This window comes from Ranitomeya variabilis, chromosome 7 (assembly GCF_051348905.1).
Source record: "Ranitomeya variabilis isolate aRanVar5 chromosome 7, aRanVar5.hap1, whole genome shotgun sequence".
Taxonomy (NCBI): Eukaryota; Metazoa; Chordata; class Amphibia; order Anura; family Dendrobatidae; genus Ranitomeya; species Ranitomeya variabilis.
The window spans coordinates 130,243,240-130,269,072 of NC_135238.1; the positions used below are offsets into that span (position 1 = coordinate 130,243,240).

A 25,833-nucleotide genomic window follows, 5' to 3' on the forward strand; every position below is an offset into this window, starting at 1 on the left:
GGCAGACAATGAGTAAATGAATGAAATGGCTATGGTATCATTACAGCAACAATAAATCAGCAGGTGAGGTTTACTTACGTGATTTATATGGTTACTCTTCCTCTTTTCTCTCACTGTAAGCACATAAATACACATTACTAGGGCAGGGGAACAGAGAACATGATGTCCAGGACATTTGTGAATGACTATCTGTAGGCTGGGAGCACATCTAGAGATGATGCCCACCATCACGTATTACAGTGACTTGGATCCTGGCGCTATACTAAAGTTATTGCAGTTTTAGAATACAATCTCAATTCCAAAAGAGTTGGGCCACTAATATGTAAGGAAAACAAGAATGCAATGATTTGGAAATCTTTTGCAGTCATATTTTATTCACAACAGAACCGATCAGAAGGTGAACATTGGACATGTTTGCATTTCATTTGAAAAATTAACTGTTACAAAATCGATGGCACCAACACATCTCAAAATAGAGGGGACAGTGCCAAGCCTACCGTTGTGTAGCATCCCCTCCTCTTTATACAACGGTCTGTAAGCATCTAGGTAGTGAGGGCATACATTGCGGGGATCTTGGGAGAGGATCTCAAGATTCTTGTCTATGTAGGACTCTCACTGCTCCAGTCTGGGGTCTTTACCGGATGCTTTGTTTCAAAATGCGCCAAATGAATAATATTATTACTATTATTATTATTAGTGAAAGGTCTGGACTGCAGGTGGCCAGTTCATCACCCGACTTCTTCTGTGAAGCCATGATGTGGTGATAGATGCAGTATGTGGTTTATTATTGCCTTGCTGTAATATGCAAGGCCTTCTCTGAAATAGACATTGTCTGGATGGGGCATTTGTTATTGTAAAACCTCTATATAATGCTCAGCATAGATTGCGCCTTTCCAGATTTGTAAGCTGCCCATGCCATAGGCAATGATACACCCCCATACCATCAGAGCTGTAGGCTTCTGTACTGTGCGCTGATAAGCTGGATGGTCCCTCTCCTCTTGAGTCTGCAGGACACGGCGTCCAGGGTTTCCATAAACAATTTCACATTTTGATTCATCTGACCACAGAAGAGTTCTCCATTTTGACTTGGTCAGTCTTAATGATCTTTGCTCCAGAGACTGAAGCGATTCTGGATGGGGTATATAAGGCTCAACCATGCCAGTTTTCAATGCAGTGCCACTTGAGGGCCTATAGATCACAAGCATCCAATACTATATTGGCCTTGTCCCTTGTGCACACATTTCTCCAGAATCTCTGAATCTTTTGATGATATTATGCATTTTGATTGTTGGGATATTCAATGTCATGCAATTTTATGTTTAGGAACATTTTTTCTGAAATTGTGAACACGTGCATCTAAGAATTGTGGAACAGATTGGTGACTCTCTGACCAGCTTTGCTTCAGAGACTCTACTTCTGCAAACTGCTCTATTTACAGTCATGTGACTTACTTGAAAACTGACCCTCTAGCCTTTTTCTTTAGTAACACTTACTTTTCCAGCCTTTCATTAACCTTTTAAGCTTTGACCACATGATACAAGTTTCTCAAGCTATATTTTCACTTAGGATTGTGTTATGGCCTTATGAAGGCAAGATCAGTGTAGAAAAGCATAGTCAAATAGTTCAATAAAAAAAGAAGGCTCATCATAAGTCTACTCTCCTTAGAAGTACCATCAGTGGTGCACAGTCCATCAGCCAGTCAGAGGAAGGAGCTTCGGCTGACTACACCCACCTTATCTACACTAGGGCTGTGCCTGTGTTTGCATATTACTCTTGTGCTTTTAATCTGGTTATCTTTTGGATATCCGCACTATGAGGCAGTTGTTCTTCTTAAACGTTCTAAGAGCTAAGAACATAGCCCCGTCAGGAAACACAGTCACATTCCAACTTTGCTTTATGAAAGGAGCCAACATGACGACTTCCCTCCTTCAAGAAGTGCAGTGTCTTAACAATAGAAGAGTTATTTCATGGAGAGGGAAACTTCCTTTACTCCAAAGAGGAACCATCTCTAACGTGAGACGGATTGTGAGCAATTCTACCCTTACAGGGAAAGTTCACACATAACCAAGTACATACTTGTGTGAAGAGCGATATTGTGGCTTCAAGTGTGGCTTTCATTTCCAGATATTTGAGGTCTTTGTGATATGTTAGGTTTAAACCCAAATCTATCATTTTATAATTATCAGAAGAGGAAGAAATAAAAACTTTACCTTCAAAATAAGACAGGCCGGGTAGGACTCCCGACAGAAAATAATTGGTTATCCTCACAGACATTTACAGTATGGCATATTCACAGTATGTAACACAAATGTTTAATAATTGAGGCCCGCATCTATCCCCGTCCTGCCTGGCGAGACCACTTCTAGGCCCCACATCTCGGAAGAAAAAAATTGGGAGGTGGCCAAGCAAGTCCACGGCTCTATCTGAATCATGCAAAAAGACATTTTCGCACTCTGTTCTTACAACTTTTCCCCTACCAACAATGACACTCCCTGCCGCTTAAGGGTTTGTACCAAAATGTGAAGTTACACCGTAGCCATAGGATAGGAGAAAATCTTCTGTTCGCTTGAGAAAGGGGGTGCAGGGTGGGATCTGATCGCTGGGTCCCGCTCCAATCCACAGAACAGGGCTATTAAGAGCCTCGTCTGAACGGAGCGGAGGTCAAGCATGTGCACCTCCACTGTGTTCATTTTCAACAGGCACGCTGGAGATAGCCAAGAGTCACACTCTTCTATCCGGCACTCCCGCCAACAATGAATGCAGCGCAGATGCACATGCTCCACCTCCATTCAGACGCGACAGTTCAGAGACCAGCAATCGGACCCCGAGCAATAAGGCTTTGTACAAACCCTTGCAAAAAGGTTATTAAATATCTTATTGAAGAAATACATCAGAAATGCATACAAAAACACAACATTGTGGGACAGAGAGCAGTGTATGAGCAAGTATAACTCACCATCAGTCTGGGACTTACTGAGGAATATTGTGCTTGCTCTTGGGTGATCAGAAGGGTTCGATTCTGGGGCCAGGTCTAAAATATAAGAATATATATACATTATAGGTTAAACACTTCATAGTTTAAAAATGCAACTTTGGAAGTTTATAAAATGAAAAGGGAGCAATATACATAAGATACTATTACACTACATACTGTGAGGATTTTACCAAGTACTGTCACATTCATCCTCACCTTGTGAGGTCAGTGAGGGGTCAATGACCTGTCAGAAGCCATACTGATGAATACCTAATCCGAGCACCACATGAAGACCCCCCCACAGGCCTCCCCGGAGCACGGGCATATCATAAACTCAAAACTGAAAATAAAGATTAAACAACCACAAGACGGATTTCATCAACCAAGGTATCATTTTAATCAGTACAACGGCGCCAACCTGACAGTGTGTGTAGGTTACTCTGCACAACTCTGCTGACAGGTTCCCTTTAACTTACTTTTTCAAGTTAGTGAACACAGTACTGACACTTGAGGTTTTAGGGTAGTAAGCCTTTACCATCAATGAGAATAGGAAATCCTGAAGCTCCAGAGTAGGAAACCTCTTGAGGAACGACTTCCGTATTCCTTCCAATTACATGAGAAACAAACATTCCCATGGAGCAAATCCCCTTACAGCAAAGCCGCAGGGCTTGCATACAGACAGCGGATTATTCCGGCTTCTTTCCGGAGTTTCAGAGCAGCACCATTATGGGAAACCATTAATCCACAGCAGTGATTGTGATGTCTTGCCGTTATTAGCTCCTCAGCCCTGCTGTACACTAGTTCAGTAGTTAATAGGATTCAAGCATTCCTGGGACGATCCCATCCTTTTTATTTCTGCCAGCATCAAGAAAAATCAGACCTAAGTCATAACATAGATTGTGAGCCCTCGCGGGCAGGGTCCTCTCTCCTCCTGTATCAGTCATGACTTGTATTGTTTAAGATTATTGTACTTGTTTTTACTATGTTTCCCCCTCTCACATGTAAAGCGCCATGGGATAAATGGCATTATAATAATAATAATAAATAATAATAATAATAATAACATAGCGACTCGTGGCAGCAGGAAATTAAATCTGTCTGGAGTAAGTTTTCAGGGGGACAAGTAGATAACCTTTATAATGGAGAAAAGTAACAGTACTTAATTATATTCCAGCATTAAAGTTATAATTTGAGAGTCAGCAATCCTTGGCACAACCAGCACATGGGTGACATTTTATGTGCATGCTACACAATGTGCCAGACAACCATACAGCCATTGGAAGAACTGCGCGGGGGCAGAGTTCAGCCATAGCGAGTCAGACGCTGCTCGTTGTATAAATCACACTGTCACGCCCATTGCAAAGGGTTATCCTGCAGCCACCGGCCGGCTGGCCAGAGGCAGGGATTGGCTGCAGCATCAGAAAGGCCACATCTTTATCAGTAGGATAACCAGGAGGGCACAACACCAGACCGGCAAGGTGCACAATGCCCACATAAGCTTAAAGGGAATCGGTCACCACATCTGACCTATCTAAACTATTAATATGGCCATACAGGATATCGACTGCTGGCAAGTCCTACCTGTGTGCCTCACATCAGATGGCTTGTTAAAGGGAATCTGTCACCTCATTTTTCATATATAAGCTGCGGCCACCGCCATTAGGGGCTTATCTATAGCATTCTGTAATGCTGTAAATAAGCCCCCGATGTAACCTGAAAGATAAGAAAAACAAGTTAGATTATACTCACCCAGGGGCGGTCCGGTCCGATGGGCGTCGTGGTCCGGGTTCGGCGACTCCCATCTTCATACGATGACGTCCTCTTCTTTGCTTCTGTGGCAGCTCCGGCGCAGGCGTACTGATCTGCCCTGTTGAGGGCAGAGCAAAGTACTGTAGTGGGCAGGCGCTGGGCCTCTGACCTTTCCCGGCACCTGCGCACTGCAGTACTTAGCTCTGCCCTCAACAGGGCAGATCAGTACGCCGGAGCCGCGACAGAAGAAAGGAAGAAGACGTCATCACATGAAGATGGAAGGCATCGGACCGGACCACACCGGGACCGCCCCTGGGTGAGTATAATCTAACCTCTTTTTCTCCTCTTTCAGGATACATTGGGGGCTTATCTACAGCATTCCAGAACGCTGTAGATAAGCCCCTAATGGCGGTGGCCGCAGTTTATATACGAAAAATGAGGCGACGGATTCCCTTTAAGAAATCATCTTATCACTGTATATAAATTACCTTTTCCAGACTGTGAGGAGGACACTGCCTGGAGATAACTCTGCCTCCAGAGCTTATTTTACAAAAAGGGGAGTAACCAGTGAGACAAGTAACTAACACAGAAGAGGAGAAATAAAGTTTGTCTTCTTGCAAATACAGTTTTCTCTTCTCTCTCAGCCATGCTGTATTGTAACAATACAATATTACACCCTGGCTGCCTACGAGCTGAAGCTGAGAGGAGTCTGCAGATGTGTCCGGTATAATCACACACAGCTCTGCAGTGAGATCAGGAGGGCAGAGAGCAGCCATTACACATCACACTGGTAACTCCTCCTTCATGTAACAATCTCTGGAGGCAGAGTTATCTACAGGCACCATCAGAGGATTTTCTCAGCAACAAGCAATCTGATATGAGACATACATGTAGGATTACATGAAAAAATATAAATATATATATAATTTTTTTTTTTATGATAAACAAAAGGGGCATTGTCTTGTTTCTGTATGCCTAGCCCACTGGCATGACATTTTATCACATCTGCTTGGTGTAGTGACTGCCTATGGTAACACCCCAGCAATTGTGTGACCATAGCCCTTCCTCTGTCAAACATGTCAGCCCAGATTCATTAAGACTAGCATTTCATACACCGGACTTAATGAGGGGTGTACAGGAATAAGATGCACCAAATGCATTAAAAAGGTGCACGCCACAAGGAATTTGGTGCATCAGTGATGTGCACCTCCCCAGCGCTGCTCATTTTGATGGAGCTGGTTGAAAGTGAGATGAAATAAAGTCACATTTTTATTTTTTAGCGCAATATTCACGTTATGCAGAATTTTTGCACCTTTTCAACGAATTCTGACATAATGATAAATTGGGGGCCTTAACCCCTTTACCCCCAAGGGTGGTTTGCACGTTAATGACCGGGCCAATTATTACAATTCTGACCACTGTCCCTTTATGAGGTTATAACTCTGGAACGCTTCAACGGATCCCGGTGATTCTGACATTGTTTTCTCGTGACATATTGTACTTCATGATAGTGGTAAAATTTCTTTGATATTACCTGCGTTTATTTGTGAAAAAAACGGAAATTTGGCGAAAATTTCGCAATTTTCCAACTTTGAATTTTTATGCAATTAAATCACAGAGATATGTCACACAAAATACTTAATAAGTAACATTTCCCACATGTCTACTTTACATCAGCACAATTTTGGAACCAAAATTTTTTTTTTGTTAGGGAGTTATAAGGGTTAAAAGTTGACCAGCAATTTCTCATTTTTACAACACCATTTTTTTTTTTAGGGACCACATCTCATTTGAAGTCATTTTGAGGGGTCTATATGATAGAAAATACCCAAGTGTGACACCATTCTAAAAACTGCTCAAAACCACATTCAAGAAGTTTATTAACCCTTCAGGTGTTTCACAGGAATTTTTGGAATGTTTAAATAAAAATGAACATTTAACTTTTTTTCACAAAACAATTTACTTCAGCTCCAATTTGTTTTATTTTACCAAGGGTAACAGGAGAACATGGACCCCAAACGTTGTTGTACAATTTGTCCTGAGTACGCTGATACCCCAAATGTGGGGGTAAACCACTGTTTGGGCGCATGGGAGAGCTCGGAAGGGAAGGAGCGCCGTTTGACTTTTCAATGCAAAATTGACAGGAATTGAGATGGGACGCCATGTTGCGTTTGGAGAGCCACTGATGTGCCTAAACATTGAAACCCCCCACAAGTGACACCATTTTGGAAAGTAGACCCCCTAAGGAACATATCTAGATGTGTGGTGAGCACTTTGACCCACCAAGGGCTTCACAGAAGTTTATAATGCAGAGCCGTAAAAATAAAACAAAAATTTTTTCCCACAAAAATTATTTTTTAGCCCCCAGTTTTGTATTTTTTTGAGGGTAACAGGAGAAATTGGACCCCCAAAGATGTTGTCCAATTTGTCCCGAGTGCGCTGATACCCCATATGTGGGGGGGGGGGAACCACCGTTTGGGCGCATGAGAGGGCTCGGAAGGGAAGGAGCGCCATTTAGAATGCAGACTTAGATGGAATGGTCTGCAGGCGTCACATTGCGTTTGCAGAGCGTAGAAACCCCCCACAAGTGACACCATTTTAGAAAGTAGACCCCCTAAGGAACTCATCTAGATGTGTTGTGAGAGCTTTGAACCCCCAAGTGTTTCACTACAGTTTATAACGCAGAGCCGTGCAAATAATTTTTTTTTTTTTTTCTACAAAAATTATTTTTTAGTCCACAGTTTTGTATTTTTCCAAGGGTAACAGGAGAAATTGGACTCTAAATATTGTTGTCCAATTTGTCCTGAGTACGCTGATACCTGATATGTGGGGGGGAACCACCGTTTGAGCGCATGGCAGAGCTCGGAAGGGAAGGAGCATCATTTGGAATGCAGACTTATATGGATTGGTCTACAGGCGTCACATTGGGTTTGCAGAGCCCCTAATGTACCTAAACAGTAGAAACCCCCCACAAGTGACCCCATATTGGAAACTAGACCCCCCAAGGAACTTATCTAGATGTGTTGTGAGAACTTTGAGCCCCCAAGTGTTTCACTACAGTTTATAACGCAGAGCCGTGAAAATAAAAAAATCCTTTTTTTTCCCACAAAAATTATTTTTTAGCCCCCATTTTTGTATTTTCCCAAGGGTAACAGGAGAAATTGGACCCCAAAAGTTGTTGTCCAATTTGTCCTGAGTATGCTGATACCCCATATGTTGGGGTAAACCCCTGTGTGGGCACACGGGAGAGCTCGGAAGGGAAGGAGCACTGTTTTCCTTTTTCAACGCAGAATTGGCTGGAATTGAGATCGGACGCCATGTTGCGTTTGGAGAGCCCCTGATGTGCCTAAACAGTGGAAACCCCCCAATTATAACTGAAACCCTAATGCAAACACACCCCTAACCCTAATCCCAACGGTAACCCTAACCACACCTCTAACCCAGACACACCCCTAACCCTGACACACCCCTAACCCTAATCCCAACCCTATTCCCAACCATAAATGTAATCCAAACCCTAACCCTAACTTTAGCCCCAACCCTAACTTTAGCCCCAACCCTAACTGTAGCCTTAACCCTAGCCCCAACCCTAACCCTAGCCCTAACCCTAATGAGAAGATGGAAATAAATACTTTTTTTAATTTTTCCCTAACTAAGGGGGTGATGAAGGGGGGTTTGATTTACTTTTATAGCGGTTTTAGCGGATTTTTATGATTGGCAGCCGTCACACACTGAAAGACGCTTTTTATTGCAAAAACTATTTTTTGCGTTACCACATTTTGAGAGCTATAATTTTTCCATATTTGAGACCACAGAGTCATGTGAGGTCTTGTTTTTTGCGGGACGAGTTGACGTTTTTATTGGTAACATTTTCGGGCACGTGACATTTTTTGATCGCTTTTTATTCCGATTTTTGTGAGGCAGAATGACCAAAAACCAGCTATTCATGAATTTCTTTTGGGGGAGGCATTTATACCGTTCTGCGTTTGGTAAGATTGATAAAGCAGTTTTATTCTTCGGGTCAGTACGATTACAGCGATACCTCATTTATATCACTTTTTATGTTTTGGCGCTTTTATACGATAAAAACTATTTTATAGAAAAAATAATTATTTTGGCATCGCTTCATTCTGAGGACTATAACTTTTTTATTTTTTTGCTGATGATGCTGTATGGCGGCTCTTTTTTTGCGGGACAAAATGACGCTTTCAGCGGTACCATGGTTATTTATATCTGTCTTTTTGATCGCGTTTTTTTCCACGTTTTATTCAGCGGTATGATAATAAAGCGTTGTTTTTTGCCTCTTTTTTTTTTCCTCTTACGGTGTTTACTGAAGGGGTTAACTAGTGGGACAGTTTTATAGGTTGGGTCGTTACGGATGCGGCGATACTAAATATGTGTACTTTTATTGTTTGTTTTTTTTATTTAGATAAAGAAATGTATTTATGGGAATAATATTTTTTTTTTCTTTATTTAGGATTTTTTTTTTTTATTTATTTTTTTTTTTACACATGTGGACATTTTTTTTAAACTTTTTTACTTTGTCCCTGGGGGGGACATCACAGATCGGTGATCTGACAGTTTGCACAGCACTCTGTCAGATCACCGATCTGACGTAGAGCACTGCAGGCTTACCAAGCGCCTGCTCTGAGCAGGCACTCGGTAAGCCACCTCCCTCCCTGCAGGACCCGGATGCCGCGGCCATCTTGGATCTGGGACCTGCAGCGAGGAAGGAGGTAGGAGACCCTCAGAGCAACGCGATCACATCGCGTTGCTGCGGGGGTCTCAGGGAAGCCCGCAGGGAGGGGGCTCCCTGCGGGCTTCCCTGAGACCCCCGCAGCAACGCGATGCTCCCTATACTGCCGGCACACCGCGATCATGTTTGATCGCGGTGTGCCGGGGGTTAATGTGCCGGGGGCGGTCCGTGACCGCTCCTGGCACATAGCGCCGGATGTCAGCTGCGATAATCAGCTGACACCCGGCCGCGATCGACCGCGCTCCCCCCGTGAGCGCGGCCGATCGCGCTGGACGTACTATTCCGTCCTTGGGAAGTAGGGCCCACCCCACATGGACGGAATAGTACGTCCAATGACAGAAAGGGGTTAAATACTGTGGTCGCCATTACGTGACCCAATCCCAGAAAAAAGTCCTGCTAATATATCATTTGGTTACACAGTTAAAGGGGTTATCTGGCCTTAAGGTACAAATCTACAGTCACACTATGTGACTGCAGACTTGTGAATCCTCACATCATGAACACTGCAATGATTCTCTGGTGTCAGCTGAGTGATTGCAAGTATGTGATTTGTATACAAGCGGTCATGTGCCATCTAGTAGTGTGCTCCAGCAGAATGCTAGCCTGCCATTGCTGCGTGTGCAGAACAGGCTGTCAGTGAAGATAGAGGGAGCAAATATAGTGCGCTCACTGGTCAGCTATGTTTGCAGTTAGGCTAGTTCACATTAGCGTACTGTGTGCAGGGTATCATGTGCATGTGCAAACGCATGCCAAAACGCATGCTTACGCTGTGTTTATAAGCATCAGCTTACACACGACGCAAAAAAAAAACCCGCTGCGTGTGCATGCGTTTGTATGAGTTTTTGCCTGTGTTTGCGTTGTTTATGCGCATGCATTCGATATTTCCAGGAGGGCGTGTCTCAATCAGATCCTGGACATGAGCAGTCCGAAGCACACAAGCGAATCGAACGCATGTCCTTGTGCACCAATGCGTTCCCATAGACAGTAATGTGTTGTTTATATGCACTCACCCGCATGCGTATGCCTGCACATATTTGACGCCTCATAAAATGCAACATGCTGCGTTCACCGGACACCGTGAAACAACGCACGGGATTGCATCCGCATACAAACTGATGCCAACGCATGTTCCTGCGTACACAATGTTAAAGAAAGGTACGCAAGACGCATGCGGACAGTACGCAGGCCTACGCTGCGCACAAAAACGATAATGTAAAACCGGCCTTAGATAACTAAACTTGATTACCACTATCTGCAGGTAAAATCGTGGTTTTTTTTGTGGATTTGTCAAGTTTGCTTTGAGAGGTTAAAGCTATGTCTGAATACACATTACATATAATTTATTTTTATTACATATTTTTCTTCCTACTATGAAATATTTCGTGTGACTCCTGGATCTGAACAACATATGCAGAATGGACTGTGCTAAGGTCGGTTTCACATTTGCGGTTGTGTCCGCAGCGTTTGACGCATACATTTGCATGCGTCTTCATTTCATATCTTTAGCATGGTAGAAGTAGGTGCATGCGTTCGCCCGCGTTTGCTTACGCATACGTATTTTCGCGGTCTGCGGCTGACGCACCATGTTAGAATTTTTGTGGCGTCAAATTTCCGCCACCATATGCATGCGGATGCTTGCGGAAGGAGTGTGTCAAATAAACGCATTACAGTCTATGGGAACGCATAGGAATGCAAGGACATGCATTCGCTTGCGTTTGCACAAGGGTCTAAATACAGAAATCCCATGAGTTAAGGAAATTGTCCTTGAAAATTTTTTTTCCTATCAAACATATGCGCATAAAAAACGCGAACGCATTCAAAAACACATGCAAATGTTGCTTTTTTTTATCCGTCATGCATAAGTTGATGTGGATAAAAAAATGCAGCGTTTTGCCATGCGTTTGCGGAGGAGACGCTGCGGACTGAACCGCAAATGTGAACCTAGCCTTTGTCTTATAAGCACTCCATGTTTCTAGCTATGATGGAGCCCTAAAATACAAGCAAGTAAAACTACAGAATTGGTTAATAGGATTTTACAAGACAGGCGCTCTGAATATGGAACAGGATATGAAAATCAGACTGAGCACTGCTAGGCTTTGCCAAAACACACTGCAGTGCCTTTACTTCAAAGTCCATAGGCCAGCCAATTCCTTCCCATACTCTGCTGTAATTCCATGAGCTAGCCAGTATGCCACAAATCAGACCAGTTACTGAAAAGTAATGGCATTAGCAATGCCAGGACCACACAAATATACGACTTGGGCCAGTTCAGACTGGCACCCCGCAGCAAAGCCCACGATCGGTGCGAGCACTGATCGTGGGCATTTATTAACCCCTCTGATGCCGCTGTCAGCAGTGACAGCGGCATAGAGAAGCATCGCGCAGGTAGGGGGCTCACTGCACACTTCCCTCAGAACAACGTGATGCGATCGCGTTGTTCTGATGTTCTCCATGGAGACCTCTTGGCTCCAAGATGGCCGCAGGGTCCTTGTGGCTTGTGAGCACCTGCAGAGAGCAGGACCTGAGAAGCCTCCTTCCCTGCTTGTTTGATTGCTGATCTGATACTCAGCAGTGTTAAGTGTCAGATCAGCGATCAGACATTGTGTAGTAATGTCTCACACGGGGAAAATGTAATAAAGTTAAAAAAAAATTATGAAGTGTAAAAATATATATATATTTTTTTAAAATCCCCAAATATAGAAAAAAAAAAAATTACAAATACATGTAAATAAAAAAAACCAATAAAAATACACATTTAGTATTGCTGCATCTGTAACAACTTACTACAAAACTGTCCCACTAGTTAACCTCTTCAACGAACACCATAAAAAAAAAGGCAGAAAACAACGCTTTATTATCATACAGCCGAACGAAAAGTGCAATAAAGCGTGATGAAAAAGACAGATGTAAATGAAAATGGTACAGCTGAAAATGTCATCTTGTCCCGCAAAAAAAAAAAGCTGCCATACTGCTCCATCAGCAGAAAAATAAAGTTATAGCTCTCCGAATAAAGCGATGCAAAAATTATTTTTTCTATAAAATAGTTTTTATTGTGTAAAAGCACCAAAACATAAAAAAATGATATGAGGTATCCCTGTAATTGTACTTACCCGAAGAATAAAACTGCTTTATCAGTTTTACCACATGCAGAACGGTAGGGAAAAAAAAAAAAAAGCAATTCTTGAATTGCTGGTTATTGTTCATTTTGTTACCCAAAAATCAAAATAGAGAGCAATCAAAAAATGTCATGTGCCCTAAAATGGTACCAATAAAAACATCAGCTCGCCCCGCAAAAAACAAGACCTCACATGACTGTCGGACGAAATATGAAAAAAATTATAGCTCTCAAAATATGGTGACGCAAAAAATAGTTTTTGCAATAAAAAGCATCTTTTAGTGTGTGACAGAAGCCAAACATTCTGACTCCCAAAGTTCGCAGAAAGGCTCGGCACACATTTATCCTGCGCTCTGCGCTGAGCGCTTACACCGGGGTTTCCGTGTAAATCTCTGAAGTACGTGATTCAGACAGAACCTCTGGCGGAAGATTCATTAAAATGAGGCAGATGGAGGCACTGCGGACGCCGCCTGACCTGTGATCCGGCTGTGTTTATCTTTATAGGATTGCATAAAAGTGCCGTCGGCCACAGTTTTGTGCACTTCGGAAAAGAAGGACACCGCTGATTAGATGCCAGACAGAGTTCAGAGTAACTCTGCTGCCTCACTGCAGTGAATGGATCCATCGAGGGGTTCATCTAAATCATGTCACTCAGAGATTTAGATGGAAACCCCAAAGTAAGTGGTCAGCATAGAACTCCGGATAACTGTGAGCCCAAAAGTTATGTAAAATGTTCCCATAAAAAACTTCCACGCAATCCACAAAAAAAAGCAAGCCCCCCTCAGATCTGTCATCTGTTAACGGAAATATAGGGGGCTTTCACGTTACTGGTAGCACAAAGGCTCTGGAAAAGCGAAATGGCTCCTCACCAAAAGAAATTCAACAAATTCTCCGCTCCCAAATCCCCTCCTCCCTTCTGAGCGCCAGTGTGCCTAAACCACATTTAGCACCCACATGTTTGGCATTTCTGTAGTGATGAGAGTCCACCTAATTTACAGGTGCGTGTATCCAGAAGCATGAGCTGGGCATAATGTACTGGTGTCTGCAACGGCACTTTGCAATTTTCACTCAGCAACATCTACTTCTGCTTGTTTCTGGAAAACACCCATGGAGTCAAAATCGTCACATCTGTAGATAAATTCCCAAAGGGTTATAATTTCCTAAGTGGGATCTCTTGAGGGGGGGATTCTGCTTTTCTAGCACTTAGGGGCTCTTTATATGGAATCCACAAACTAGTCTAGGAAAATCTGCACTCCAGGAGGCAAATGGATCTCTGACCCTCCCGAGTCTCTCAGTATGGCAAAGTGGTACTGTACAGCCACATACGGGGTATTTCTACATTCAGCAGAAATTCTGGGACAAATTCTGGTGCCATTTTTACCCACTTCCCAGTGTGAAAATGTAAAACTTGGGGCTAACACAATCTTGATGGTAAAAATGTAAATTATTTTTTCTTCAATTCCCAATGGTATAAAAGTTTGTGACACATCTGTGGTGTCAATATAATCACTGCACCCCTAGAAGAATTCATTCAGAGGTTTAATTCGTACAAGGGTGTCACTTATGGGGGGGGGGGGGGGGTTCTGCTGTTCTGGCACCATAGGGGCTCTGCCAATGTAACATGGCACCCACAAACAAGTGCAGCAAAATCTGCACTGTAATATGGCGCTTCTTCCCTTCTGAGCTTTGCACTGTGCCTCAAAAATAGTTTTTTACCACATATGGGGTATCTGAACTCAGGAGAAATTGCACAACAAACTTTGGGGTCCATTATCTCATTTTGCCCTTGTGAAAATACAAAATTTGTAGCTGAAAAAGATTTTTTGTGGCAAAAATGTGTTTTTATTTATTTTCACGGCTTAATGTTATAAACTTCTGTGAAGTACCTAGGGCAGTGGTCCCCAACCTTTTTGACCTAGAGAGCCACATTCAGTACTGAGAGGGTCGCGAGCTTCATTCAGCTCTGACAGCGGGTCGCGAGCAACATCCTGCTCCTGTCCCCCTCAATGTAGTGTCAAGCAAAGCCCCCATTACTGGTTCAATGATAACTCAAGCTTTTCGACAGAAATAATTCCAAATCAGTACACTGAGATCCAGGGGTTCCCACAATGCCCCAATTCAGTATTCTCCCATCAAGGACTGACGACACACTGTCACATCCAGCTTCGAGAACCTCCACTAACAGGTAATATCATCCTCCAAACCTAAAACACCTCTAAACCCCTAAGACCAGTATATGTGAATCCAGATCTGCTCTTCTGTGCAGGGCTACTAAAAAATTCACCATTTTTAGATGTACTCTTCACACCTGTTTGCTAGACCTGGAGCTAATGCATCAAAGCTGGCAGACAGCCGTGAGCCACAATTCATGGGACCGCGAGCCACATGTGGCTCCCGAGCTACAGGTTGGGGACCCCGGACCTAGGGGATCAAGGTGCTCAATACACATCTAGATAAGTTTCTAAAGGGGTCTAGTTTCCAAAATGGTGTCACTTGTGGGGGGTTTCCACTGTTTAGGCACATCAGGGGCTGTTCAAATTATTCCATCAAATTTTGCATTCAAAAAGTCAAATGGCTTCCCTTCCTTCCCTTCCAAGCCCTGCTGTGCATCCAAACAGTGGTTTTTCCCCACATACGGGGTATCGACGTACTCAGGAGAAATTGCACAACAAATTATATAGAGCAATTTCTCCTGTTACCCTTGCAAAATTAAAAAAATTAGGTCTAAAGGAAAATTTTTGTGAAAGAAAAGTAAATGTTTATTTTTGACTTTTGGGTATTTTCTGTCATAAAGGCCCCTCAAACTCACTTCAAGTGTGGGGTGGTCCCTAAAAAAATGGTTTTGCAAATTTTGTTGTAAAAATGAGAAGTCGCTGGTCACCTTTTAAATCTTATAACTTCCTAACAAAAAAAAAAAATTATGTTTCCAAAATTGTGCTGATGTAAAGTAGATGTGGCGCCCAAGGGTCCTGGTCGTCACAGTAGCATTGCTTTCCTCACGGGGAGAGTGATGTTACGCTTGAAGGCAAGAAGGGATAACTGTACCCAGGTACCACAAACATGCAACACACATTCACATTCCAAGCCACCAGGGGGAGCTTTTGATCCTACTTACTAGGTGACTCCCCATATATAACTGGTAGTCTTGTAGGGAAAGTCAGTGAGTTCTTGCCAGGAAACAGACTGGATCAGTCTGAGGCAGCAGAGGGTTTACGGAGCTGTGTAGCCGCAGTGCAGCAGCTCCTGGAAAGACATTGAGAAAGCTGAATACATTGCAGAGAGCGTGCAGGAGAGCAAAGCACAGGAGAGAATACCAGGGGTAGACCAGCCCCGAGCAGGCTGCCGCCTTCTGAGGCACAGAGACCGGTAGCCGGAACACCGACAGGACAGACCGGCAGGACAGTTGAACTCCAAGTTACCTGTCCGACCTAACACCCAGGAGGCACGGTGGCACCCCTCAGAGGACAAGGCGTGCTAGAGTCCCTCTAAACAGCCTCAAGCCACCAGTCAGTCATACGGGTTATGTCCTATCCTATCCGGGGGACAGAGAGAGAGATAACATCTGTGAGGACCTTACGTGAAGCCCTAGGCGGTAAGGGACTACAACACCACGGCACTAGAGGAAGGCTTTTGATTTCCACCTGGATAAGGGGACTCCTAACTTGCCTTCAAGCTGGCCGGACCCTATCTGCCCTGTGATCTGGTGTCCTGGACTGTGGCTGCCTGAAGACTTCAGTTAACAAGGTGAAGAGACTGCAAACCTGTGCCCTCATTATTTACTGCGCCATTCACCATCTTCCATCTACACACCGGGAGCCCTGGGGATATACTTCACCTGTGGGAAGTTATACCATCTAGCTGCCATAACATTACCCCAGAGGACCCCTTAAAGCAGCGTCGGTCCCCAATGACCGAATACCAGGGGTGGCGTCACAAACAAACTTTATTCCCTTTAAAGACCTTTCCCCTTTTAACGTTGGTGCCCAGTGCCACGGACCGGGTCGCCACCTTGACATCCCCCTCTGTGACCAGACCCGGTACAGAGTACCCCACTGCCCTGTGGGCGCGTCATAGACATGTGGGAAATGTTATTTATTAACTATATTGTGCGACATGACTGATTTAAGGGCATAAAAATTAAAAGTTTGAAACTTGCGAAATTTTAAATTTTCACCAAATTTCGATTTTTTTTCACAAATAAACGCAAGTCATATCAAAGAAATTTTAACGCTATCATAAAGTACAATATGTCACGAGAAAAACTCAGAATCACCGGGATCCGTTGAAGCATTCCAGAGTTATTACCTCATAAATTGACAGTGGTCAGAATTGTAAAAATTGGCCTGGTCATTAAGGTGAAAACAGGCTAGGTCTCAAAGAGATTAAAGATTTTTGAGGACTGACCGGACTTATGCTGGAGGAACTATACTCAAAAAGCTAACATATTACATATTTTGTGGTCACGTCCTAAAGTAGTCGACCTGTGGAAAAGTCTTAAGTTACTTACTTATGGTATTTTTCGGAGCCCATGACAGCACCACGAGAGAGGGGATCTGCCCTTCAGGGACAGGAAACCCACAGATATAAAAGGGCGACACCTCTCCCACGCATCAGTTGGATTACAGATCCCGAAAGGATCTCCATCGTTAATGGCAGAAATATATACAATACTCCAACACCGATCAATTTCACACACGTGAAAACTTGTAAGAGGAAGAAGTGCACACCCACACGTGAAGGGAGGGAATCTAAGGGTGCTGTCATGGGCTCTGAAAAATACCGTTACCGGTAAGTAACTAAGACTTTATTTTGTCTCCCATGACAACACCAAGAAAGAATTACAGAGAGGTAATTCACCTAGCCAAGTACTCTGACACCCCAAGACCCTTCCTGGCCCCCTGGAAGGACAAAAACAAGGCATTATCCTTCTTCCAAGGATTAGTGACCGTAAGATACTCTAACAGGCACCTCCTAAGGTCTAGAGTATAAAGCTTCCTTTATTTCTGGTTAGTAGGATTGGGGAGGAGGGAAGGGAGAACTCTCTCTTGCGACCTGTGAAATCTGGAGGCTATTTTGGGCAAGTAAGGCCACTTTCACACTTCTTTCTTTTTCCATCACAATCCGTCGTTTTGTGAAAAAAACGGATCCAGCAAATGGTGCTGCTGGATCTGTTTTTTTCTCATAGACTTGTATTAGCGACGGATTGCCACACGTTTCATCTGTAGTGCACTGGATCCGTCGTAAAATTGCTGTCCGTCAGGCGGAGACAACGCACAGAGGAACGTTTTTTCTGTGTCAGAAAAATTGCTCAGCGACGGTGACTGTGAAAAGCTGGAATCCAGCGATGGATGCCGTCTTTTCAAACTGAGCATGCGTGGAAGAATTTCCTGTCAGGGAAATTCTCTCTCGCTCTCTCTTTTTACTATTGATGCTGCCTATGCAGCATCAATAGTAAAAAGATATACCGTATTTTCTGGGGTATAAGATGACCTTTTAACCCCTGAAAATCTTCTTAAAAGTCGGGGGTTGTCTTATAGGGCGGGTGCGGACCAATGTGCATATGGTGGGGGGGAGTGGTCCCGATGACGAAGAGAAGGGGCGTCTCACAGGGAAGGAGTAAGTGGAGTATCCCCCTATTACCTCATCGTGGCAGCGATGCTCTCTGTGCTGGGGGCGGCGGCGTATCATTGTGCAGCGTTGGGGATCCGCCGGCATTTCCTCAAAGCCCGGAGGCACCGGCAGCTCCATTGCTGCGATGCGGTGGCCTCTGGGAAAATGGCCGCTAGGGGCGGCGCATGCTAAGATTCAGATCTCGTCCCCACGTCCGCCACCCCCCAGCACAGAGAGCATCGCTGCCACAATGAGGTAATTGGGGGATACTCCACTTACACCTTCCCTGTGAGACGCCCCCTCTCTTCGTCATCAGGACCACTCCACCCCACCATATGCACATTGGTCACCCGCCCTATAAGCCGACACATGACGTATAAGACGACTAGAAAAGTTGGGCGGTCGTCGTATATGCCCAGTCGTCTTATACGCCGGAAAATACGGTAATGTTAAGAAATTTAAAAAAATAAATAAAAAAATCGTGATATTCTTACCTTCCGGCATCCTGCGCGGCCCCCGCAGCCTCCCCGATGCTGCCAGAATCTCCGGTTACCAGTGATGCATAGCGAAATGACCCGATGACGCAGCAGTCTCACGAGACAGCTACGTCATCACAGGTCATTGTCTCGCCATGCATCACTGGGAACGGAGCATCGCAAGCATCGGGAAGGCTGCAGGGACTGCGCGGGACGCCGGAAGTTAAGACTATCACGATTTTATTTATATTTTTATCATGGGTTGTGTTGTGTATGCGTTTTTGCAGCGAAAAACCGTGGAGAAGACGCATACACAACGTGTGCACATAGCCTTCTAGGATGCACGGGAACCATCAAAAAAACGGCTCCAGTGCATACGTTTCTTACAATCAGCACAGGATCCGTCTTTTCAACATTTTGACGGATTGTGACTGATTGTAAAAAACGGAAGTGTGAAAGGCCTAAGCTGGATCTGGCCTAAGCACCACCCTGTCATCCAGGAACTGTGTATGTGGAGAGAGTCTAGAAAGAGCCTGGACATCACTCACCCTCCGCGCTGATGTTAATGCCACCAAGAAGGCTACCTTAAAGGGAGAGCACCTTCACTGAAGTTGAGATATGGGGCTCCGTCATAACTGTGAGAACCAAGTTCAAGTTCCACGGCATAATGCTTTCTTTATGAACGGGAGCCTAGATCTGCTTGACTCTTTAATAAATCTGGCAACCCAGTAATTACCTGCGATGTCACAGCTAAATAAGGCCCCAAGGGCTGACACTTGGACCTTAATAATAATCTTTATTTTATATAGCGTTAACATTCTGCAGCGCTTTTCAGTTTACACACATTACACAGGCTTACAAAAAATATTTTTTTTTTTGTAATCATCGCAGGTGACTTTGTACTTTTCTGAATCATTTTTTTGTCCTGAAACCAAAACATGAGCAGAAATTAAAAGTGCTTGACATTAGACTGTCTTTGATACGAATTTTCGGGGTTGTCCCTATATAACATCCAACAGTAATCTGCCATCATTGAGTCATTCCAAAAACCCTGGTAGCGCTGTTCCATTACTTTAATGTCCTGGTGAAACCGCTTTGTTCACTGCTTACATCCCCAAGATTTTGAGGGAAGAAACTAAATGTGAATGCAAAAAATGTATTTTCAGAGACATGCAACATCCAAGACACTGGTATGCATTTAACAGTTCCTCAACACCCTCAACATATTCTGGAGATTTTTGTTTCCTTATTTCCTTTCTTGAAACACAAAATCTCTCACAAGCTCTCTGATCGGAGGACCAACAAATACCCCTTCCTTCAGTTTTGCTGGTGAAATGCTGGAGAATTTCTGTGGAATGTACTAGAACCCTAGTGAATTTGTCTTTTCCCTGGCTTACAAAGTTTTTAATCAATCCCAACTTTATATGTAGTGGAGGAAGAAAGATTTTTGTAGGAGCAACTAAAGGATTATGCTGAATATTGTCTCTACCTGGAGCATAGATGTTCTCCAATCACGACAAACATAATGCTCTACTGTATTTCTACTGTCCCATAAACAGAAGAAGCAACAATATTTTGTGAAACCTCCTTGCATTCCCATTAGCAGACAAATCACTATCAAATCTCCACATATATTCCATTGATGATGCTTATATTGTATAGCATCCAAAACAATTGACAGATTTTCATAACTTTCCTTTAGATGACATGAGTGAGCAATAGGGATTGATGGTTTCATATTTCCATTGTGAAGCCTATCATCTAGAATCTTGGTGAAGGGAGAACCTGCAGATAAGGCCTGGATATCGCGGACTCTCCTGGTTGATGTTAGAGCCACAAGGAGAACAGTTCTAAAAGATAGGACCTTGAGATGGACTGAGTCTAGAGGTACGAAAGGAAGACTGTTAAAGCTGATAAGACAAGATTCAAATCCCACGGTAGTAGCTTCTGGGTGGTTATTGGCCTAGATCTAGCAGAGGCATTGATACATCGTGCCACCCACGGATTACCCACTATTATCCTGGTTATATAACGCTCCAAGGGCTGCTACCTGTACCTTTAAGGTGCTGACTGCTAGGCCTCGTTCTAGTCCCTTCTGGAGAAACTCCAGGATCTCAGAGATTGGAACCACATCCTGAACCCTTACCCCTGAAGTGGACAGGAACTTTCTCCAGGTCTTACCATAAGTTCTTGTGGCCACAATTTTCCTACTCTTTATTAGTGTATAAACCAAATTTTGCGAAAATCCTCTTTCCCTCAACAGTGCCCCCTTAAATTCCACGCTGTCAAATGAAGGTTCGCTGCCTGAGGGTGGAACACCGGTCCCTGAGAAAGACGGTCCGGGAGTTCCGGTAAGACCCAAGGATCGGTGATCAACAACATCCTCAGCCAGAACCAAGTCCTTTTTGGCTAGAAGGGAGCTATTAATATTAGTCTTGATTTGTCCTCTCTGACCTTTCGTAGAACGTCTGGAAAGAGGACAATTGGAGGGAAAGCATATGCTAGGCTCTGATTCCATAGAATCATGAAGGCATCCAGGGCCTGGGGATTCCCCCCTGGGATCTAGAGAACAAAAAGCTTCCACCTTCCTGTTGACATTGGCAAACAGATCTATGACCGGGCCCCCCCACATGCTTACAATCTGCTCGAAAATGGACTGCTTTAGAACCCATTCACCCTGTCTCAGCTGAGTGCGGTTTAAAAAAAATCTGCCTTCTGGTTTTCTACCCCCCGAATCTGCAATGCGGAAAGGGACAGAAGGTTGGTCTCTGCTAATCCAAAAATCTGGGATGTTGTGTCCATTAGAGTCTGGGACCTGGTTCCCCTTACTGGTTCAGATAGGCCACTACCACCTGATTGCCTGAAAACACCTGAACATGATGTCCCCGTAAAATATTCAAGAAATGTGTCAGTGCGTGAGCTACTGCTAATAGTTCTTTTTGGTTTGATGATGCCATTAACTCTTGGCTTCTCCACACCCCTTGAGTAATCATGTCGTCCAGGTGAGCCCCCCACCCCATGGGGCTTGCGTCGGTGGTAACCACCAAGACACCTTTGTTACCCAGGGAATCCCTTTGGATAGATTGCCAACATCTAGAGAACGAATAGCGGTTAAAGATAGTCATGTGGTCCTCTAAGTGACCCTTTAACAAGGCCGGGTTTCTCAGTATGTCCCACTCGAGATCCCTGGTGTGTATCTGTGCCCACTGAACTGCTGGTAAAGAAGCGGAGAGGGAGCCCAGCAGGGACATGGCCTTCCTCAAAGTCATGGAAGGGCGCTGTGAAGCTTTTGATACCAGGTGTATAATCTTCCCTTTTTTCTGGACTGCGAGACAGCATTCCTGTTTTAGAGAGTCCAGAATTAGTCCCAGGAATTCCTGTGTCGTGCTTGGCTCTAATCTTGACTTTTTCAGGTTCAGGAGCCAGGCCAGATCCACTAGGGTATTTATTACTCTGCTCAGCTGCTCTCTGCAGTGTTGAGCCGAGTCGGCCGTTATCAAAAAGTCGTCCAGATAGGGGACTATCAAAATGTCCTGTTCCCTCAGATGTGCCATCATTTCTGCCAATAGTTTGGTAAACACCCGAGGGGCTGTTGATAATCCGAAGGCGAGGGCCTTGTACTGAAACTCCCTTATTTCCCCTTTTATGGAAACAGCTAGCCTGAGAAATCTCTGGGACTCTCTGTGAATGGGGACATGATAATAAGTATCGCTTAAATCCTGAACAGTCATGAAACAATTCGGAAACTGTATATTGATGGTCGATTTTACTGATTCCATCTTGAATTTCTGATTTTATATAGCCGTTTAGTTTCCGTAAATTTATGATTGTCCGGTAAGACCCATCTGGTTTGGAGACCAGAAACAGAGGGGAGTAAAATCCTTTCCCCCTTTCTTGAGGAGGAACTTCCTGAAGAACGGCTTTGTTTACGAGTTCCATAACCTCACATTCCAGGGCTGCTTGTTCTTTTGGAGAGGACCGTAGGGGGAGTTATTACAAAATTCTGGGGAGGGAGGGAGTGGAAGTCTAACCGAAAGCCTGCCCCGACCAGATTCAGTATCCAGGGGCTGTTTGAGATATTTCCCCAGGCCGGAAGGAAACTGGATAATCTTCCTCCCACCCGGGGAAAACAGTCACTTAGAGGATTTTTTATTTCTTGAGGGATATCCAAAAGAGGAATCCCTTGTCTCTCTCCTTTTCCCTTCCTCCCATCCTTTTTGCTCCCTCGGGGGCCTTCTACAGAAATTTTTTTGGCTCCAAAATGAACGTTTAAGTGAGGGGGGGCCAGATTAGGGAATCCTTTCTTTTTGTCCCCTGCCTTCTGGAGGATATCGTCTAGTGTTTCCCCAAACAAAAATTCTCCCTCACATGGGATCGAGCATCATTTCTGCTTAGTCTGTAAATCTACTGGCCAGCATTTGAGCCAGAGCGCTCTACGAGCCGCATTTGAGAGGGCCACAGATTTGGATGTTAACCTAACTGAATCGGCTGATGAGCTGGCCAAAAAGGCGTCCGCACCCCGAATTAAAGGAATGGATTCCAGAACCTTACTTCTGGGTACCCCATTTCACAGCTGTTTCTCTAACTGATCCACCCATATCATAAGGGATCTGGCGGTACAGGTGGCTGCTATGGCGGACCTAAGATTACCTCCTGCCGCTTCCCCTTTAAGGAAGGTGTCGGCTTTTTTTATCTAAGGGGTCTTTCAAAGTACCCATGTCCTCAAAGGGAAGAGCACATTTTTAGAAGCTTAGGCCGGGTTCACATTGCGTTAACAGCAGCCGTTCAACACATACGTTAACGGGCTGCTGTTAACGCAAGTGCCGACATTCCATCACGCTAGCGCAGATAGAGCATCTGCTAGCTCTATCTGCGCTAGCAGTGACGGACCCGGAAACGCTGCAGCCCGCGTCTCAGGGTCCGTCACTCAATGACGGCACATCGCTAGCGCACGCCCATTGTCAGCGTGCACTAGCGGTGCGTCCGACATAGGAATTAATGGCGGCGTTAACTGACTGCGTTACACCGCGTTATGCCGCAGTGTAACGTAGTCCGTCTAACGGACGCCAGCAACGCAATGTAAACCCGGCCTTAGGCCACTGCGACATCTAGTTTAGGGGCCTTATCACATGATGTAGATGCTTCATCCTCAAAGGGGTATTTTCTCTTAAGGTAAGGTACCGACGAGTTTCTCTTAATCGGGCTTCTCCCATTCCTTTTTAAAATTGGCCCCGGATATTTTCGTTCAGGGGAAAAACTTTACGCCTCCTCTGGCCTAATCCCCCAAACATTACACCATGTTCCAAATTATTATGCAAATAATATTTTTCTCGGATTTTCCTAAACGGTCGGTGCAAATGACAGTCAGTCTAATAAAAGTCATCACCCGTTAGATTATACATCGAATTTTATTGAAGAAACCTCCCAATGATAATATAATCTCCAAAATGAATAAAAACTCAAAATGCACTATTCCAAATTGTTAGGCACAGTAGAATTTCTAAACATTTGATATGTTTTAAAGAACTGAAAATACTCATTTGTGGAATTTGCAGCATTAGGTCACATTCACTGAACAAAAAAGCTATTTAACTCCAAAACATCCTAACAGGCCAAGTTACATGTTAACATAGGACCCCTTCTTTGATATCACCTTCACAATTCTTGCATCCATTGAACTTGTGAGTTTTTGGAGAGTTTCTGCTTGTATTTCTTTGCATGAAGTCAGAACAGCCTCCCAGAGCTGCTGTTTTGATGTGAACTGCCTTCCACCCTCATAGATCTATTGCTTGATGATACTCCAAAGGTTCTCTATAGGGTTGAGGTCAGGGGAAGATGGTGGCCACATCATGAGTTTATCTCCATTTATACCTATAGCAGACAATGACTCAGGTATTCTTTGCAGCATGATATGGTGCATTGTCATGCATGAAGGTGATTTTGCTCCTGAAGGCATGTTTCTGCTTTTTATACCATGGAAGAAAGTTGTCAGAAACTCTATATTACTTTGCAGAGGTCATTTTCACACATTCAGGAACCTTAAAGGGCCCTACCAGCTGTTTCCTCATGATTCCGGCCCAAAACATTACTCCTCCAACTCCTTGCTGACGTTGCAGCCTTGTTGGGATAAGGTGGCCATCCACCAACCATCCACTACTCCATCCATCTGGACCATCCAGGGTTGCTCGACACTCATCAGTAAACAAGACTGTTTGGAAATTACCATGGCTAACACGGTACTAAGATATATATCTTTCCTGTATGGAAATTAGTCTTCATGTATGTCTGGGCCCACTGCAACAGTTTCTGCTTGTGAACACTGTTTAGGGGTGGCCGAATAGTAGGTTTATGCACCACAGCAAGCCTTTGAAGGATCCTACACCTTGAGGTTCGAGGGACTTCAGAGGAACCAGCAGCTTCAAATAACTGTTTGCCGCTTTGTAATGGTATTTTGGCAGCTGCTCTCTTCATCCAATGAATTTGTCTGACAGAAACCTTCCTCATTATGCCTTTATCTGCATGAACTCTGTCTGTGCTGTTTCAGTCACAAATCTCTTCACAGCATGATGATCACGCTTAAGTTTTCGTGAAATATCTAATGTTTTCATACCTTGTCCAAGGCATTGCACTATTAACCCCTTAATGACAGCCAATACGCCTTTTAACTGACCTGAGATATAAGAGAATAGCATCCCCATACAGGTGACAATCCAGCAGCTGTCAGCTGTACACTATAGCTGACAACTTGCTGTATCAGCCACGATCAGTTTTTGCACAGTCCAAATCTGTTTAACCCCTTAGATGCTACTGTCAAAAGTGACTACATCATTATAAATGGTTAACAGAGTGTGGGGGCTTCCTCTTTATCCCAATTGGTGCCCTCAGATCATGATTGTGTGGTCCTGATGTTTGCCATGGCACTTCAAGACCAAATTGTGGCCTTAGAGTCTGTCAGCTGCAGTAATCTGTTTAGAAGTTAGAGGCATTTAGGTGGTAAAAATACACATTTTCATTTCTGTCATGCCACTTTGCATTAATTCCTGAAAAGCACCTGAAGGGTTAATAAACTACTTGACAGTAGTTTTCAATATGTAAGGGGGTGCTGTTTTTAAAATGATATCACTTTTGGGGGTTTCCCAATATATGGGACCCC

The 25,833-nt window shown here is 44.1% G+C and overlaps 1 protein-coding gene across 2 annotated transcripts in view; it reads right to left on the reverse strand.

Annotated features, from left to right (window-relative positions):
* Nucleotides 1–25,833, reverse strand: part of CCNYL1 (cyclin Y like 1) — a 110,101-nt gene that overhangs the window by 50,883 nt on the left and 33,385 nt on the right. The window contains exons 2-3 of one of the 2 annotated variants that reach the window (XM_077275722.1): nucleotides 2,975–3,031; nucleotides 79–113 (exon numbers count right to left, since the gene is read on the reverse strand). In XM_077275722.1, coding sequence (XP_077131837.1) covers nucleotides 79–113; nucleotides 2,975–3,031 — 92 coding nt within the window. Of the gene's footprint in view, nucleotides 1–78; nucleotides 114–2,956; nucleotides 3,032–25,833 lie in introns of both variants that reach the window. The other variant, XM_077275721.1, reaches the window with a different exon arrangement.